The 20200-nt window shown below is 43.4% G+C and overlaps 1 protein-coding gene across 3 annotated transcripts in view; it reads left to right on the top strand.

Annotated features, from left to right (window-relative positions):
- Nucleotides 1-20200, top strand: part of LOC138741584 (mitogen-activated protein kinase kinase kinase 5) — a 202778-nt gene that overhangs the window by 126523 nt on the left and 56055 nt on the right. The window contains exons 26-29 of one of the 3 annotated variants that reach the window (XM_069895865.1): nt 241-353; nt 2668-2780; nt 3499-3575; nt 14808-19663. In XM_069895865.1, the coding sequence (XP_069751966.1) occupies nt 241-353; nt 2668-2780; nt 3499-3575; nt 14808-14874 (370 nt within the window). In that variant the 3' untranslated portion in view covers nt 14875-19663. Of the gene's footprint in view, nt 1-240; nt 354-2667; nt 2781-3498; nt 3576-14807; nt 19664-20200 lie in introns of those variants that run through there. The other 2 variants (XM_069895866.1, XM_069895867.1) reach the window with 2 other exon arrangements.

Genomic DNA, 20200 nt, shown 5'->3' with positions numbered 1-20200 from the left:
GCACTAATAGAATCCAATAGCCTGTACAAATCTGGCTCTGTCTATAAGGAGTTTGTACGTTATCCCCGTGGCCTTGTGGGTTTTCTCTGGTCCTCTGGTTACCTCCAATCCTCCAAAATGTTTGAAATTAGTAGGTTAATCGGATGTAATTGGGTGGCACAGATTTCATGGACAAGAAGGACCTTCCACCATGCAGTATCATTTTAAAAAAATGTTACCTGTATTAAACCTTTGCTGCAGCCTTCTTGAAGATCTTGCAGAGAAAGAGAGCAAGTGCCAACATCTGCTTTTACAAATGCTTCATCAGAAGAAACATGACATTGAGCTACTACAACAAAGATCAGAATCCATGGGTAAGTGAGGGGAGTTAGCTGCAGATGTACTGTATGAAGTAGAGAACAGATAACTGATGGAATAGCAAGAGCTGAAAACAATTGGTTGTCCCAGCTCTATCCTTCAACCCTGTACTCCCTCCAACCCTTATCAAGCTTCTGTTGATCGGCCTAGACTTTAATCAACAGATTGAGTTGAGAGGTGGGTAACACTTTGCACCAACTCATTGGTTGGGCAGAGGGGATCAGGAATGCGGGGTTTTCCACCCTGCTTTATTCAAAAGCTTTACTTGATTTTCATTGAATTAAACATTGCATGAGCTGTTGGAAGAGGATGTTATCATTGGTTAGAAAATTTCCTGGAAGAATATAAAGCGGAAATTGGGATGAGGAGGATGGATAAGGGGTAACCATTAGATGCAATGTATTTGGATTCGGGAAGCGCTTGATAGGGTCCCATATTTTGCACAAGCTGTTTGGGCTTTTGCATTAAAATATTAGTATGGATGGCTGATTGGCTAACAGAGTTGTGATTCTTTTCAAGTTCCTAATGCTGCAGAAACGTTATTTACTCTCAGTATTGAAGGGTTAGGGATGGCATTGATAAACTTTGAAATACACGTTACTGTAAAATACCCACTGTGTCAGTAGATAAAGGATTCACTGAGTGGTTAATGGCCTTAAATTCCTCTGGATGTATTGCACTGTGCGCATGAGCTGACCTTAACCCCACCCCTCAACTGCAAGAGGTGTAAGGTCACCATTGTTGCTGACAGTCACATCTTGGTCGCATGTTGAGGAGTAAAATTGCAAGGCCTGGGACTGCTCCAAGCAATTGGAAGAGTGCATGTGTGTCAGCTGGAAGGAAAGGAAATTAGAGGTGAGAGAGGAAGGTTAACCAGTCAGAACTGTTTACAAAGAAAAAATGCAGATTGGGTCTGAGGATTCATGTTTCAATTTCTTCCTTGTCTGAATTATCCTGGAGTTCCTTATTCCAGTACACAACAGGGCTGGTGGAACTCAGAGGGCCATACAGCATCCATGAAAAATAAGAACCATGTTTCAGACTGGATCTGACTCCTTGTTTAACTATCTCATTCTGCTTGGGAAAGCTATTTACTGATTAGACCGAAGGATTACAGAGACAAATAGTGTCCTTGAGGGAGAGGAAGCCTGCTGTTGGCAGCTCATGCCTAAGGAAGCAGACGGAAGACCATGGGTCACTACTGCCTGATAGACCATGATTTTGTTGCTGAATCTGAAGTTTTTCCCTCAGTTGACCCAGGCTGAACTGATGCATCATCATCAATGTTTACCTTTACTGAGTGTGAGGAGACTACAAAGATGCGAGTCAATGTGTTGTACCGTACAGAGAGAAGCCATTCAGCCCACCACGTCTGTTCCAATCCCATTTTCCTGCACCAGATCTGTATCCTTTTTTGCCTTGCTGAATTCAGGTGGCTCTAAACATATTAGCCTCCACTGCTTACTCCGGCAATGTGTTCCAGATATCATCTGCTCTTTGCTTAAGATCAATCTACCCCTCAGATCTACACCAAGTAAGAACTTCAGTGCATATGTACATTGTACAGTGAAAATGACAATAAATTGATTATCATTATCTGTTAATCTCTTCCATCTCACATTAAACTTGCTTCTTCTTACTTTTGATAAACACACCACAGGGAAAAGAAAAGATTTGATTATCACACTTTTCTGTGCCAAAAGATGTAGGGACAGAATTAGGCCATTTGGCCCATTGAGTCTTCTCACCATTTGAATCATGGCTGATATTTTTTTCTTCTCTCCCCCATTCTCCTGCCTTCTTCTTTACTAATCAAGAACCTATCAACCTCCACTTTAAATCGATGCAATGACTTGACCTCCACAGCTGGCTGTGGCAACAAATTCCATGGATTCATCCCCCCCTGACTGAATAAACTTCTCCCCATCTCTGTCCTAAAGGGACATTATTTTATTCTGAGGCTGTGGCCTCTTGTCCTAGATTCTCCCACTGTTGAAAACATATTCTCCACATCCACTCTATCATAATTTATCTAGCTTTCGGGATTGGTTCTCTGTGGAAGAGATCACGAGTTGACCGCATGAAGATTTGTGATTGAAACAACCAGAGTACTCACAGGTGTCGAGAAAAAAGCCATCTTCAGAACTTTGTTTTCAGCATGAAAGGTTTGGATTTAGGTAACCCTGAACTTATTTGTGCATTTAGATTAGAATGAGAGATGGCTTGTTCTAAATCAGATGGAATTTGAATTTGGAAACAGCGCTTCAGCAAATACAGCTTGTAAACATTCTTTTCTGGGTTTGTGCATAGATGCCCTCAGAGCTGCTCAGTACAGCATCCATTCAGGTGTGGTGGATTCCAGAAAAGAAGAACTCACACAGTGGCTGTCAACAACACAAGTTAACCAACAGACAATCGACAAGGTAGGATAAAGTGCTGAGCAAATAAATTTAAAGCATTACTCTTGGAGAGTGCTTGGGAGGTGTTACGGTGATTGTCGGGCCCTCAGTTGAGGGAAGCAAAAAAAGTGTTCATTTTAAATGGAACCATAATGCTTGGTGTAAGCTGGTAGATTCTTGGACAAGCTTTCTAGACAGCTATTAGCCCCTTCTGTTGGGGTAATAATTTTGCAGGTATTTACCCAAGTAATATCATTCATCAAGTGACTAGATTTCCCTCCACCATGTGTCCAGATCCCATGAGAGCTGCCAGAAGACAGATATACCACTGCTTGGTAGCGGTCCTGAACTGCCTGCATTTTGGGGATTTGTCCCAGATGAGCGCTGAGAATGCTGGTAGGCCATTGTGATGGGTTCAACTGCACTTGGTTCTCATGATGGGGACTCCTAATTCTCAACCCTGTACCAAGGGAGCTGGAGCCATATGGCCCATGAAGACCCCACTTGAACAGTTATCAGGTGAGGACATGGGGGTCAACCGTGACCCCACTGGCCATTGACTCCATCTGCTTAACTCATTTGATGGAGAATAGAAGTAGCAGAAGATGCTGTACTAATCCAAATCCTAAGCAAAGATTTGACAAATCAGGATAGAAGGGGAATGAGGGGGAGCACAGACTTTCACACCAAACTGCGAGGTCTCATGACAGCCCTTGTGATATCAGCTCTGTTACCGTTACAGATTCTAGCCAATGGTTACACACTGCAGGATCTTCTGGTTGATGTGACAAAGGATGACTTGAAATATAGCCAAATCAGGTAATTGATATGAGATTCTGTTGGCAGTATTTCATCTTGAATTGGCCTCTTGGTCCACAAAATCTTGTAGGTAAGTCAGCAGCAGATCCTGGCTGCATACCCTGGATCAGCACCAGTGGCGAGCACATAATCCATCCTGAGATCTTAGTGCCTTCCTGAGGGAGATAAGAACTGGTGCCATCTTTCAGCTATGACCTTAAATTCTTTGTGTCAATTGACATAAAATATTCTGTTGCATTGTCAGAAGAGTGCAGAGGTCATTCAATTTATCGGTACAATGTTTATTGCTGAACCAACAGCATGAAAAGCTGATCACCTGGTCTATTATTTCCCTGCTGTTTTTGATATTCCATTGTGTGAAAATTGACCATCACTCTTATCACAGGAAAACCCAAGGATGTGGAAATCAGCCAAATGAAAATTCATTCTTCTCATTGTACAGCACAAACCATTTGCAAATGACAGGGACATTAACCTTGAACTCTTGCTGGTTGACATTTAGAAGACTCCTACTTTATCAGAGGTTGTTTTACTTGCAAACATTTGCCCCCACGCTCTCTTTTAAGCTCTTGAAATAAACCTCCTTTCAAATCGTCCTTAATTTGAGATCAAATCTTATCCCCTTCCTTAGAACTTAGAGAATTATAGTCATTGTTTCCAAAGTGTGTCCAACCCCCTTTCCCCCCCCCCCCCCCCTCACTGACTATCACCTACTTGGTTTTAGTACCCAAGGAAAGGCCGACCACTGTCCCGTCTCTGGGAAGAAAACGATCTAGATTTTCCTGGGTCTTGTCCTGGACCTTTATTTCTGAGGACTGGTGTTTTATAATGAGGGCAGGTTGAGGATATTAAATGTAAGATCATTCTCTGAAACACCTCAACAACGATTTGAATATCAGCCTTCAAATAAGTGCATGTGCAGCCTGTGTTCTGCAGCCTGGCAGCCACGTCACTCGGGTTGGTATCACCCGGTGCGGTAGTTCATGGTACCACGCCACCCCTCCCCCCACAGACCAAGTGCACAAGTGTATTGAGCGTAGAAGAAACAGGCGTGTGTTCCTTGTATGTCCTAAGTGCTGGCAGCGCTGAGTGGGGGAGGGGAGAGGGGTGGGATGGCAGCGCTGAGCAGGAGAGTTGGAGGCTCTGACCAGAGTATTAGAAGGTTCAAAAAGTAAATTAGCATCAAGTTTTAGCCTTGTAGGTATATTGATATAAGATTGGATTGGATTACAAAAAATGTTTTTGTTGTGGAACTAATTACAGGGATACTTTTATTAAAAAATAATAAGGTTTTTATTATTAGTCCAGTCCAGTCCGCACCCCCCCCCCCACCCCCCACCACCAGTGACACCAGTGCAGCTTGGTGGCTGGAGTAAGGTTAGTCTTAGTTCGAGAGTGGAAGAAACAAAAGTTGAACTATTTCTGATTAGTGCTATGGATTTGTTTCATTCCCAGTTTATTGTCACATTATACCAGGTACAGCAAAATGCTTTCATCTGTGAATTGTCTCTCCAGTGGAAGCTTGTGGGAGATGAAGTGCATCATTGCAGTGAGAGAGTCCTGGGGTGATGACGCAGCATTGCTGCTTGGTTTGAACTTGTTGGTTGCAGAGCCAACTTTTGGAGGCTGGTCAAAGTTGAGAAGGACACTTCTCCCTTTCAGCAGATAGAGTCAAAGCCTTTTGTGAGGTGGACAAAGGTGATGTCCTGGTGGTGTGTGCTGCTTTGTCGCTTTCTCTTAGAACATAAAACAATACAGCACAGAACAGGCCCTTCCTTAAAAAAAAAGTACTGAACCCTCCATACTCAATAACCCTCCATTTTTCTTTCATCCATGTTTATGTCTAAGAGTCTATTAAATGGCCCCAATGTTTCAGTTTCCATCACCACTCTGGCAACGCATTCCAGGCATCCACAACTTTCTTTATATATAAAAAAAAATTACCCTTGATGTCTCCCTTAAACTTCCCTCCCTTCGCTGTACACATGTCCTCTGGTGTTTGCTGCTCCTGCCCTGGGAAACAGGTGCTGACTGTCCACCCTATCGATGCGTCTCATGATCTTGTAGATCCCTATCAACTCTCCTCTCATTATTCTACACTCCAAAGAGAAAAGTCCCAGCTCTGCCAACCGTGTCTCATAAAACTTGTTTTCAAATCGAGGCAACGTCCTGGTAAATCTCCGAGGCTTCTACATTCTTCCTATAATGAGGTGACCAGAACTGAACACAATACTCCGTGTGGTCTTACTAAAGATTTGTAGAGTTGCAACATGGCCTCTCTACTCCTGAATTCAATCCCCCATTAATTAATCCCAGCATCCCACAGGCCTCTTAACTACCCTATCAACCTTGGAGTTGGCATAATGTGAAGATGATATGCCTGTGGCACCTTTAGGCAGATGGTCAGTGTTCATGCTGCGGTCGCAAATCAGCTCCAGCTGGTGATGTTTGTGGAGAAACCTGGTGGTGACTCTCCCCTGCAGTAGATAGCCTGAAGTGATGTTTTCCTCCTTTCTGCAGGGTCACAATGATGTCATTGCTAGGTCTTCCTGAAAGGTCCATCTTCTCTGAAGTGGAAGATAAGGTTGTAAGTTGGTGATTGAAATTCCTTAATGTCAAGTTTTAGGGTTCATTGGGAGTGCTGTCTGTCTGCTACTGAGATGTTTGTAGTTGGCATCTAGATTTTAGAGGTTCTGGTTCACTAAAAGGTGGTGCCGAGCCTGGGCCCCAGGGGTTGCTCTGGTATTGAGTGAAAGGTACTCATGTCAAGGTGTGGGTGTCGATTTGTTCCTTCTAGCAGCCACTTGCAGCTTCTCTGACCTGACTAAGTTCTCCAGCATCTGTAGATTTGAGCAGAACTGGGCCCTGGGGTGTTGGTCTTCGTAAAGATGGAGAGTCCATAAGTCTTGTTTGTCGGTGGCTTTCTACCAACTCTGTGTTCTTCAGATGACAGGTTTTCTGTTGGTATCGGTGACTCAGCTCACCTGTGTATGAGTGAATGTTCATGATAATGCAGCATTACCTGGTCTCTTGTCATCTTTGACCCCTTCCCTTTGCCAATGGATCAAGTTGTTTTCTGTGTGGGAACTGATGTAGCACTGGAAGGAAAATAGCTGCTGGAAGGAATATATCCACAGCCAATCTGTCCTTCGCATGAGTGCCTTTCACTCAATGCAAGGGAAGATTATGGAGTCCAGACTTAGCACGAACCTCTTGTGGACCAAAGAGCATTACTGCACAGCACAGGGCTTTCGGCCCACGATGTTGTGCCATACTATGTTAACCTAGCCCACAACAATCTAACCTTTCCCTTCCTCACAGTCATATCCCTCTATTTTACATACATCCCAATAGTACCAGCCTCCCTGGCAATGCATTCCAGATTTTGTGTATTTGTTTATGTGACAATAAAGAAACTTTAAACATAGAAGAGATGCACCACACAGAGGTGGGAGAATCAGATTTATTATCAAAATACATACATGACATTGCATACAACCCTGAGATTCTTTTTCCTGTGGGCGAGACAGAATTACCACTAATTGGTAGTGCAAAAAACTGAGCTCAATGTGCACATGTAAACAAATAAAGAAATGTAAACCACCTGACCGTGCAAAACCAAAAAAAACAACAAAGTGCAAAATGAGTCCCTGACTGAGTTTGTTGTTGAGGAGTCTGATGGTGGAGGGATCCCAGCTGTTCCTGAACTTGGTGGTGGAGAACGGAGTGTGTGTGGGTTTTTGATGATTGCTGCTGCTCTCTGATGGCAGTGTTTGCTGCAAATGGGGAGGATTTTGCCTGTGATGTCCTGGGCTGTGCCACTACCTTTTACAGGGCTTTACACTCAGGGGTATTGGTGTCCCCATACCTGACCACAATGCAGCTGGTCCAAATGTTCCAAGGGTTTTGAGATGGTTGTGCCAGCTGCACCCCACATAATGCGACACTCCTTAGCAACCACAGTTTGTGCCCCTTTTCCAAAGAGGGCTGTAATGTGAGCTCCCAGATCTTTTAAGAATGATTGAGGAGCTTGGTGATTTACATTATATTGACTTTCCTGCTTATATCTTGGTCTTTTTTTAATAATTTTATTTATAGATTTTTCCACATTGAATATATATACATTCTTAAAATTAAAATTGATTAATTGCATCGATCAATATACAATGTGGTAATAAAAGGAAAAGAAAAAGAAAGAAATAGAAACACCTCCACCCCCCCACCCCACAAAAGAACTAAAAAGAAAGAAACAAAATAAAATGAATTAAAAGTGAGTGCTAGTCAACAAACATAATCATCTTCTTGCTGGTGTTGGGGGAAGCTATTAAGATTGAGGCTTCCAAAGAAATATTAAAAAATGAAAGATTAATACTCATCTTCTCCATATATGGGCTCCATATTTTCTAAAATGCATGAAATTTATTCTTCAAACTCTATGTTATCTTCTCACGTGGAGTACAAGTGCAAATTTCAGCATTCCACCTTTCCATACCCAAACCAATGTCCGAATTCCTTTTCGGTCCTTTTGATTACAAAATTTGAATTCAGCCTTGTGCTACCTGTTACACTAACTGTACTACATCATGTCACGGTTAGTGCAGCAGTTAGTGCAATGCTTTGAGAGCGCCCGCATCCTGATTTGAACCTGGCGTTGCCTGTAAAGAGTTTGTACATTTTTCCCGTGTCTGCATGAGTTTTCTCCAGGTCCCTTCCAAAAACATAAGGGATTGTAGGTTAATTGGTGTATTTTGGCGACACAGGTCATGGGCCAGAACGGCCTGTTATCGTTCTGTATGTCTAAATTTACATTTGTATAAAAAAGTAGCATAGAAACTGAGGTTGTCACAGAACTAATGCAAGTATGACTGGCTGCTCAACAAACAGCACTGCTGTGTTATTAAATACTGTGCTGAATTAACTGGGTGGTAATTTGTTTTTTTGCTGTCTCGGTTTGGCTGCTGAGCCTGTTGAGAAAATTGTTGGGTAGGGCTCATTAATTTACAATGTCAGCAAATAAACATTTCAGCTTATGCAGACTGTGAGTGCGCTTGATAGCACATGTATGAAGATGTATATTGGCACAATTTGTGTGCATGACCATGCAGTGTGTATGAGTAGGATGTGATGAATTATTTAGTCACGGGATGTGGGCCATGTTTACTCTGTATCTCTAATTGCCCTTGAACTGAGCAGACATTTTATAGTCATTTTCATTAGTGGGCCTTGGGGCTGGGGAAAGATCCCTTCCCCTGAAGGGCATCAGTGAGCCTAATGTGGTTTTATAGGGTAGAAGCATTGTTAATACAGATGCCAGCTTTATTGCAGGTTTAGTTTTATTCGTGAGTTGAAATTCCCCAGCTGCAGTGATCATCCCAATCTCTATCTGCTCGACTTGCAACTTAATCCTCACACATGTATGTGTGCGTGTGTGAGAGACAAAAAAGTCTGCAGATGCTATGATTGTCGTAAAAACACACCAAATTGCTGGAGGAACTCAGCTGGTCTTTCAGGGTCCATAGGAGACAAAGATATATTGCCGTCATTTTGGGCTTGACCCCTTCTTTAAGGAATAAGCAGAATGCACAAAAAGCAGGAAATCTCAGAATAGAGACAGTGCGCTCTTGGGGAGGAGTCCAGATCAACAAAAGGTGTGTGGTAAGCAACTGTTATGTTATGATTGGCTGCTGCCGACTGGACATGCCTCCTGAGACCCATCCTACCCATAGCCCTTTGCTTGCTCCCCATTTCACTCTGCCTTGATCAGTCAATGAAGTTGGTGGCAGTTCTAGTCTATAAGTAATAAAAGCCTGTTACTTTCACAACTCCATTCCTTTGTGATTATTGATGGTGCATCAAAGTGTTAATTGGATATGATAAGGGGAGAGGTGAGAATTGATTATGTGTGAAAGGCAAAAGTGAGAGACAGAGCTGGGTGAAGGTGGGGGTGAGGGAGTGGGTGTGTGGGATGTAGTGACAGATGGGTTTAATGAAAGCCAGAGAAGTCGATATTAATGCCATCCGGTCGGAGGGTATCCAATCAAAAGATGAGGTGTTTTTCTTCCAATTTGTGGGTGATCTCAGTCTGGCAGTGCATTAGACTGTGAACAAACATGTCAGCAAGGGAATGGGGTGGGGAATTGAAATGGGTGGCCACTGGGAGATGCATGTTATTGTGGCAGACAGAGCTGAGGTGCTCAACAAAGGAACCTCCCAGTCTGCACCCAATCTCTTTGATGTAGAGGAAACCACTACAAGAGCACCGGATGCAGTAAATGAACCCTGCAGATTCACAAGTGAAATGTTACTTCACTTGGATGGACTGTTTGTGGTCCCGAATGGTGGTGAAGGTGCAAGTGGAGTATCTCTCCTACAGTCATGGGTAGGTGCCAAGGGGACGATTTGTGGGGAAGTAAGAGTGGACAAGGGATGGAATGGTCCTTGTGGAAGGCAGAGAGGGGAATATGTGTCTAGTGGTGGGATCATGTTTTCACTGTGTGTGCTATCAGCGTGTGTCTGTGTGTGTGTTTGTGGGTGGGTGTATGTGCTGGCTGTCCATTATGTTCAGATTGGTACTGTAAAATAAAACTTGATGTATTTATTCTCTACTTTTACATTTACCAATTTAATTAAAATTTAAGATAAATAATTGAAATTTAATGATCGCAGGATCTCCAAAAGTCCATTACAGCAAATAAAATCCGACAAGATTTTGTCACTGTTCTAATGCAGAAAACACCAGCTGTTTCACAGACATCATTGTGGATGAACATGTTCCGGACAGCAGGTAGCTGCCTAACCACCACCACCAGCATGTAACCTGCTGCACCAGAGGTCCCAGCACAATCAATTGCTGGTATACCTGGATAAGGAATGCCTACCGTTCTTTCCATAAATCGCATCTTGGAAAGTCGGATCACCTGGCCATGTTCCTTCTGCTTTCATACAGACAGATCCTAAAAAGAGAGGTTGCGGAGATCAGGACAGCTAGAAGGTAGTCGCAGGGGGCTGAAGAATGGTTACAGAATTTCCTTGAATCAGCGGAATGGGCAGTGTTCAAGAACTCATCTGAGGATCTGAATGATGACACCGGGGCTGTCACAGACTTTTATCAAAACAGCTGTGAATGTGTGTGTGCCCCCACCACATTGTTCAGGGTTTTCCCCAACCAGAAGCCCTGAATAAACAATGAAATATGGAACCTACTGAGAGCCAGATACAGGCATTTAAGTCTGGAGATACAAATTACTACAGAAGGAGTGGGTGTGACCTTTGGAAAGCCATCTCCGGATAAAGTGAAGTTTCCAGATGAGAATGAAAACAATGAAGGATACCCAACAGTTGTGGCAGGGTCTAAATGCAACAAGCCCAAATCTGGTGCAGTAGGAGATGGCAAAGCTTCACACCCGGGCGAATGCCTTCTACGCCTGATTTTACCACAAGAACAAGAAAGAACTGCCTCTGCACACCCCATGTCCCCTGATGATCCTCTCCTGTCCGTATCCGAGGATGACGTGTGGGCTGTCTTCGGGAGAGTGAATCTGAGAAAAACATCTGGTCCGGATGGAATACCTGGCTGAATATTAAAAATCTGTGCTGACCAATATGCCAATGTACTTATGGATATTGTCAACATCTTACTTTGGCAGGGCACAGTACCCACCTGTTTCAAACAGGCATCAATCGCACCAGTGCCCAAGAGGAGTGTAGTAACCTGCCTAAATGACTATCGACCAATGGCCCTCGCATCAACAGTGATGAAGTGTTCTGAAAGGCTGGTGTTTGAATCACATCAGCTCCTGTCTGAAGGGCAACATGGATCATTCAAATTTACCTATTGTAGCAACAGGTCTACGGCGGATCCCATCTCAGAACACCTGGACAGCAAAGATGCATTCATCAGGAGGCTCTTTATCGACTACAGTTCAGCATTTAACGCCATCATTCCCTCAAAACTGATCAGCAAACTCCAAGACCTGGGAGTTAACACCCCACTGTATAATTGGATCATGGATTTCCTCACCTCCAGGCCACAATCAGTGAGGATTGGTAAGAGCATCTCCTCCACAATCTCCATCAGTATTGGAGCACCATAGGGCTGTGCTCTTAATCCCCTCCCCTGCTTGCTCTGTACCTATGACTATGTGACTTGTTACAACAACACCACCATTTACAAATTCGCTGACGATACCACAGTGGTGGTTTGTATAAGAAGGGGTGATGAGTCAGCGTGCAGGAGGGAGATTGAAAACTTGGCTGAATGGTGCACCAACAACAACCTCACATTCAATGTCTCCAAAACTAAGGAACAGGTTGTTGACTTCAGGAAGGGAAAGCCAGAGGTGTACAATCCAATAATTATTGGGGGATCAGAGGTGCAGAGGGTGAGCACATTTAAGTTTTTGGGAGTCACTATCTCGGAGGACCTTTCCCGGACCAACTCACAAAAGGCATCATAAAGAAAGCACATCAGCACCTCTATGTTCTCAGGAGTTTGCAGAGGTTTGGTATGACATCGGAAACCCTGGCAAATTTCTACAGAGGTGTTATGGAAAGTGTGCTGACCAGCTGCATCATAGTCTGGTATGAGAACATTGAGTGTAAGGCCCTGCAAAAGGTAGTGGATACAGCCTAGGACATCTACAGGGAACACTGCTGTCAGAGGGCAGTAGCAATCATCAAGGATCCATACCACCCAGCATATGCTCTGTTCTCGCTGCTGCCATCAGGAAAGAGGTATCGGTGCCACAAGACTCGCACCACCAGGTTCAGGAGCAGCTCCTACCCCTCCACCATCATGCTCCTCAATGACAAACTCAATATGGGACTCATTTAAGGACTTCTAATTTTGCAGTTTATTGATTTATTTCCTATTGCACAGTCAGTTTGTTTATATTTCTTTATTTGTTTACATGATTTTGCACTGCCACTAAGTGGTAATTCTGTTTCTCCTACAGGAAGAATAATCTCAGGGTTGTACGTGATGTCATGTATGTCCTCTGACAATCCATTTGAAATCTGAATACTGAGGGTAGCACTGGCAGAGGGGAGGAGAGGGACTCGGCTGTCCCAGGAGACAGAGTAGCACTTACTGTCAGAGGTGTTGGATGGTGCATGTATACATGCATGAATGGGTGTGTGTGCGTGCGCACACGCACGGGGCCATGCAATGTGTGCTGTGGCCCAGTTGGTAACACAGGCAGTGTTCTGACTAAGTGAAGGCTAGTGTGTCACCAACTGAGCAACAACTATTACAAATACGTAGATACATATAAAAACACAATAACTGAAGGATGAGGACACCTACATCCTTCCAGCAATGCTAAAGGCCTGTGGAATCACTCAGCCAACCCACCAAACTGGTATCTGCTCAACAACATGAACAGCTGCCCAGACATGTTCTGTCTAGCACAGAATGAGTCAAATCCAAGCAAATGCTGGCCTAGCTGTCTGTGAAGTGAGTCATGAGCTGTGAGTTAAACATTTCCATGTTACTTCATTGGGCAAAGGTCAACATGCTGAACCTCCAAGCTCACCGCCTTAGAACAAGGAACATTACCACACAGTACTGGCCCTTTGGCTCACGATGTTGTGCCAGTCAATGTAAACCCACTCCACATCCACCTAACCCTTCCTGACCTCACACCCATAATCCACTATTTTTGTTCCATCCATGTGCCTACCTGCCTTGTGGGGGTGTTAATATCAATGGTTCAAGGACGAGGCCTCACGGTGTCACCAGATGTATAGGATGAGGCCTCACTGTGTCACCAGATGTGTGGACAGCCATTTTTGACCTTTTCATTTATGCCCAAATCCTGACAGTGTTGACTAGTCTGTACCTTCCTGTAAGCCCATCCTTCCCTTGACATGCTATGTCTGATGGTATAACCTGGGAGTCTCAGGCAATCACCCCATCATTTAATGATCCCTTTATTCATTTTAAGATGCATTGAGTGCCATGTGCTGTTCAGGGACACCAGAGCATACACATGGGATAGGGTGGTGGGTACTTTCTGTTGAATTCACATGTACTGAGATAAAGTGAGAGAGTTCATTTTGGAAGGAGTCCAGTTAGTGAAGGAATGCTGCCTATTGATACATTCTTGGCTGCAGGAGCTGATTGGTGCACTGAAGCATGGAGCAGCCAATGGAAAGGCTTTATGGAGAAGGACTGAGCAGTTGCCACTGAGCAGTTAGGGGATGGGTCTTGTGTTCCAGCCTCATGAGTTTTCCTAGGAGGCCACACGAATGGCAATGGTGCCCTGCACACAGAAGCTGCTAAGACTATAAATAACACTTGGACTACTAACACTAGGATTGTACAGGCTGGGCTGCGCTACCAATGTAAAGAATGCCATGCACTTGTATACATTTTTATGCATAAAATTTTATACTTGAAATAAAATAATATAAACAGGAAGGCTAAAGACAGAGAACAATAAATGTGTATCTTTGATAATGACAAATGCCAGAGACTGGAGACAGAAACAGGAAATTCAGTGCTCACTTAATTCATGGTTTGAGGATAAGGAGCAATCGCTGAAGTCCAGAATTCCAAATAGGTCATGTGTTGATGATCAATTTAATAAACAGTTGCTCCTAATTCTGGTCCAAGTTTAAGGGCTGGAAGGGTGCAATTTTAAAATCGGTTGCAAAGGCGTCAGATACTGAAGGAGCCTTATGTTGAGAAGGGACTGAATGAGAGGTGGTTGCTAAATTGCCTGAAATAGTCAGCCCACTTTTTACTGCTTAACAGGTGCCTTTGTAATTAATAGCTATTTCAATGAAAAATAGTCAGCTCCAATAATCTGTTTCAGCAGTTGCCCTGGAATCGTGAATTGTGGGCACCAACATAATTATAATTTGCCAGGACTAGATCATTATAACCCTGCAATTTGTGCCATTGACGAGACACAGCAGTTTTCTAGCTGAAGGGCAGAGACGAGAAATTCACTAATGACAGCCTACTCTGAGTTAATGTGCATGGAGCATATATTTCGATGATAGGTCTTCCACCTTGAAACGTTAACTGTTTCTCTTTCCACGGATGCTGCCTGCCTGAAGTCCTAAGTGTTTCCAGTAGTCTCTGATTTGTTTTTTACTTTAGTCTTCAAATATCCACTTGATTTTGTTTTGATTTTCATTTGGTGCATATTTCTGTTTTGCAAAGTGTGTGTTTGCTGAAGAGAAGTTAAAGCGAAGCATTGGCCTAACCATTTCTTCCTGTATTAGAGGTGGAATGTTGTGCAGACTCTGGGCTGCCATCAATGCCCACAGGAAGATGGAAGGGATACAGTAGGAACCAGGCAATGACTGGACAGACATGTTCTGCTTTTGGAAAACAGACACTGGTGAACATCGCGTTTTAACCCAACAGCACAGTTACAGCCACTGCCGAGAAACCTGTGCTGCAGGAATACAGCGTGGAATGTTACAGCAGTGAAAGGATAAAGAGTTAGCCACCGTCTATATCTCCAATCATTTTATCTCCAGCTGTCTGGCTCCTGTCGCTCAGGAGTTGGGCATCTGGGATTGTCATACGCCAAATGTGCTTGGATCCTCTTGTGTCAGTGCGAAGGACACCGTATTCACAACTGACGTGTGATACAACATTCACAACTTATGCTCGTATCTGACACTTGATTCAATGTTCACAGCTGACATGTGTGTGTAGTGGTGCAATTGTTCACATAACTATTAACCAATTTGCCCCAGGGTGGATCTGACTAGGCTGAGAAGGTTTGCAGAAGATTTGAGAATATTCTAGCTCAAGCAATGAATAGTGCTGAGGTAGTGTGACAGGTTATGTTGTGTTTGTATTGTATATAGATATGTTTTTGGGAGATAAATTGGGGCAGGTTTTTTTATTGTAGGTCACATACAAACACTTTAAAACACCGGAGCTCTGCTCATCTGAGACAGGCCGGCACCAAGAACCTTTGAAAAAGCTTTGGAGAGTGCCCAAGAGGCTTCACAAATGGATTGTTGTTTACTTATTGGAGCCACATACTGTTTGGAATGGAATTTGCTGTTCTAAGAGGGTCAAATGGTTTTGCAAGCAGAGAGAGAGGGAATTCAGTTCTGCAATTTTACAGGCAGCAGCAGCGGCTAGGACTGGAACAGGACAAGCTGGCAAGCTTGTGGAAAACCCCATTTGGAAGACGGGTTGGGACTGCTTAGTTCAGCCTGGTCAAAGCCCTTGTGGTTCATGCAAGAGGAGAGGACTGGCTGCCTAATGTTTCACTTGAAATAAGAGAAACAAAAATGGAATTCTGTGGTGACTGAAAGAAAGGTTATCATCTGGAAAGCCCTGATGGAGCAAGTTTCTTTGGCAAGACACTGGAGTGGCTGATTAAAAGGAATCAGTTGTGGGTGTCCAGCGAACAACAAATCTCTCTCTGAAAACTGACAAGAACCTTCCTAAGCAGTACCCATTTACCTTTCAAGCTCCAAAGCCTGGTAAACTTCATAAATGTAAAATTCTGTGCACAGTATAAGAATTGCCTGCAACCAGTAAACTTGGAGGAGTGAGAAGTGAGATTGGACTGTGAATCAAATAACTTTTCTAAACTTACACACACATTACATACACGTGCACTTAGAATTAGAAGGGGGTTCAGTTAGGTTAGTTAAGTTAATTAAAGTGTGATTCTGATTTCATGTTTAAAGATGATTAAAAGCAACTTATGTTTAGGTAACCATTTGTCTTGGTGAATATCTATTGCTGCTGGGTTTTGGGGTCCTCTGGGGTCGTAACAGTAGAATATTCTCAAATCTCCTGAATACTCTCTCCAAATCATTCCATAACATGGAGGCTGAAGAAGAACTTTGTTCTCATTTCGTTTCACAGGGCAATAATCCAGAAAATCTCCTCCTCAATGTGTTTGAAGATCTGATCTCTAATTTCCTTGCATCAGAATTTGGTTTCTCTGGTCCAGTTGGATTTATTCTCAAGTATTTCTACATTGAATCTCCATTCCTTGTGCCCAGTCAAGTTCCTTTTGTCAGCACCTCTGGTAGTTTAATAATTAGAAAAAAAGTACAAAGAAATTGATACGACAAACACTTTGGTTCTTTTTTTGGATTATGGCCACAAGTGTTTGGGAAATTAAGGATCAGTACTTGGAAACTTTTGACCAGCCATCCCCCAAAATCCCTCACTGGGGGGGGTCACAGCATATTTAAGGGGAGCCAAGGACTGAAATCATAATTTAAAAAAAAATGTTTTCTATGTAGTTGGTAGGAAAGTACGGAAGAACCGCTTAAACGTGACTGCTTCACAGGAAAGAGGCCCCATAAACTTTGATCAGAGTCTTTAGGGAGTCTTGGTCAAACAAAGATGGAGAATAGTGCCTCTGGGTGATCTTTCACTGCTATTCCTTACAAATATTGAGACATGGTGAGAATTATGTTGGAAAAATATATAAAATGGAATATCTGAAAGTTTTATAAATGTTGAGATGATCTCAATATGTGACAAGCATTTATCTTCCTCCCATGATAATAAGTTATTTGTTACTTGAACATCCTGATCTCAGAAGGAGTGTGACTTTTGATCTTCCTCACCCCCAGAGTAAACTGGGGAGGTGCCTTACTCGCCAGATCACTAGAGGGAGACCCTAACATTGCTGCAATTGTTGAGCTTGGGAAGTCTCTATAAAGTGGAGTGACCATCCAAAAGCCAGCCAGGGATAATCTGAAGTTCCTTTAATAAAACAAATCTGAAATATTAAGGTATTCGTATTGCCAACAACCCAGCTGGAATTTGAATCCACAATAGGCTTTGGTTGAACCCCAAGTGATTTGAAAGCTTAATTTCATATTGTTTGTTTTATTTTCTTTTGCATTCATTGAGATGCCCTCATAAATGTTGGAGTCCCACAGTTTCAACCTGCCCTGACACTAGGCTAGAACTCTTTTTTTTGTCTCCATAATACTTTAATATGAATATGCTGGGACCGGTGTTATCCATTCACTGTTGAACAAACTTCACTTTTTCCTCAAAATCCTTCCTGAAGAATCTATTGGTCTGAAATTTCCAATCATCTAATTAGCCTCAACAACCAGTTTCTTTTAACGGAAGAAAGTTCCGGGATTATTATCATCCTCCTTTTTACCACAGATTGGACCAGAACTCATACTGACGTTGTGTTCTATTGGTCCAGACCCCTTTACCCACGGATTCTCACTACTCTTACTGCTTTCAATTGCTCAACTAAATTATCCCCCCCCCCCCAGTCTTACAAACTCTAACCAATATCATCCATGTTGCTGCATCCTTTACCTGCTTGTGCCTCATCCAGATAAATCCACATTTTATATTGATTCCAGATCAATTCTGCTAGGAACTGCACCATTTATATTTTCACAACCCTTTCTTTGAGGAACTTTCAATGACTCCACAAATCCAACAATATTTCGATGTCTGTGTATTAACTGCAGTAAGCTACCTATCTGGGCAAAACAGTTTCAGGTTGCTAGACCTCCAATTACCATGTTTCAATTGCCCCACCATCCTCATTCTGGGGCAATATTGTCCATTCAACCTCACTCCCTTAAATGGTAGCTGCCATCTCCTTCCTTCAGCAGCTGCCTCCACCTTCACCTTCCCCTCTTTTATTTGCTCTCACTACCACTCTCTTGCCTCTTCCCCCTCCCCCACCTCCAAACTCCACCCCTACCGCTCTCGCACCTGGCTCCACCTGTCCATCCTCCTGTCTCCCTCCTTGGGCCACCTGTCCCCCACTGACACATCCCTTTAAAACTGCCCATCTTCCCTCTTGTTTCTCAGTCCTGAAATAGGGGTTCAAACCACGATGTCGCCTGTCCATTGAGCACCTTCAGCAGTTTCAACTGTTTACTAATGTGGATTGAGGGAGAAATGTTGGGGAACTGGAAGAGCACATCTTCTCATGTTCAAACTCATGACCTGAAACGTGGATTGAGTTGTGGGTACAAGGCCCACTTGGGAGACTCAAAGATATAATCCAGGACGAGTTCCTTAAAAGAGCCTTAAAGGATCACTGCAGTGCCTTATCACAGATGCATTCCCTCCAATGAGACGGAATCACCTCATCTGACTCTTTAAGTAAATGGAAAAGATCTCATAGCACTTCCTGAACAAGACTAGGGAGCTCTTCCCATTAAAGCTGTTTTATTACTCTTTCCTCATCGAGATCCTTTGCTCTGCTGCAACAGCCAGGATCTCCCTGTGGCCAGCCACTTCATTTCCACTTCCCATGTCTGTGCTGACATGTCTTTCCATGACCTACTTTGAGATCATTTTATATTCTGTCTCAGCAGTCTTCCACCAGATGCTGATAACACCCCCCACCCCCCACCCCACCCCCTTGTTTTCTACCCCCTTTGCTCTCCCTGATCCCTGGCCCCTCTCTGCCTCCTTTTTTCCTTCACTTTCCTCTCTCCCTGTCTGCCATCCACACCTTCCTCGCTCTAGCTTCCCACCTCCTTCCCTTCATTCCATGATCAACTGTCCTCCACTATCAGAGTGCATCTTTCTCAGCCCTCGGCATCTTCCTCCTTTCACCTTACATTATTCCCACAGAATAATCTTCCTCATTCCCTCCTGTTTTCCCCTTTTTAATTCTGGCTTCTGCCCTCTTCCTTCCCAGTCCTGATGAAGGGTCTCTGCCTGAAATGTCCACCGTCTACTGCCTCCTATGGATGCTACCTGACCTGCTGTCATCCTCCAGCATTTTGTATGTTAGTATCTCGGTTCTGATTGTGGCAGCTTGCATTCTACAAATTGACACAATTTCCTTCTCCATGTCAGCGATAGAACCTTACTAGAAACACTTTGTTAGCTCTTTGAGACTTCCTGGCACTTTGAAACCATGAAGGTAAGGTGGAGATCGCCATTTTCTGAAATGGTGAAATAGTTTCGAGGGATGGAGAGACCTCTTCTCGCTCCTAATTTGGATGTTTGTCGATTTGAAATCTGGGATTATCGGCAAAATCCATTTCGACCAAAGATCATTGGTATTCTGACTTACTTTTCCTTTATTTACTGTAAAGAGATAAAATTTATCTAATTGAATATTTTGTAAATAAAATTATTTTTCTTCAACTTTTGGTCTTGCTGTGTTTATAAAGGTAAATGTGGCCCCATGCATTTGAGTTGCTCCTTCAGGCTCAGATTCTGCAATGGGCCTGTTCTATCAGGCCCCTACAACATCCAGGGCAGCTTGCAGGATGGTGGAGACCTCGCTGCCTAATCGAGCGGTGTAGCAAACAGCACAAATTATAATAGATGGGGCAGTGGAGTGGCCCCTTGCCTGGGCTAATCATCCTGGAGGTAAGCAAGAAGTCTTCTCATGCTGGGGTCAAGTGCTGGAGAAACTCAGCATCTCCAGCACTTCCTGTGCTTGCACTAATCATCCTGAAGCCAAGTTTGACCCTGCAGAAGGCAGCGGGGAACTTTGAGAATGTGAATCTAATTATGAGGAAATAAAGATGGCAGTTTGTGTAAACACTATTACGTCATCAGTGACACAGTTTTAAATCCTCTGCTGTCTGTGAGGGGTTTGTACATTCTTCCCGAAACTGTGTGATTTTCCTCCATGCGCTCCGGTTTCCTCCCATGTTCCAAAGACGTGGGATTAATG

Source organism: Narcine bancroftii, chromosome 8 (genome assembly GCF_036971445.1).
Source record: "Narcine bancroftii isolate sNarBan1 chromosome 8, sNarBan1.hap1, whole genome shotgun sequence".
NCBI classification, from domain to species: domain Eukaryota; kingdom Metazoa; phylum Chordata; class Chondrichthyes; order Torpediniformes; family Narcinidae; genus Narcine; species Narcine bancroftii.
This window is presented reverse-complemented; position numbering and strand designations above follow the sequence as displayed.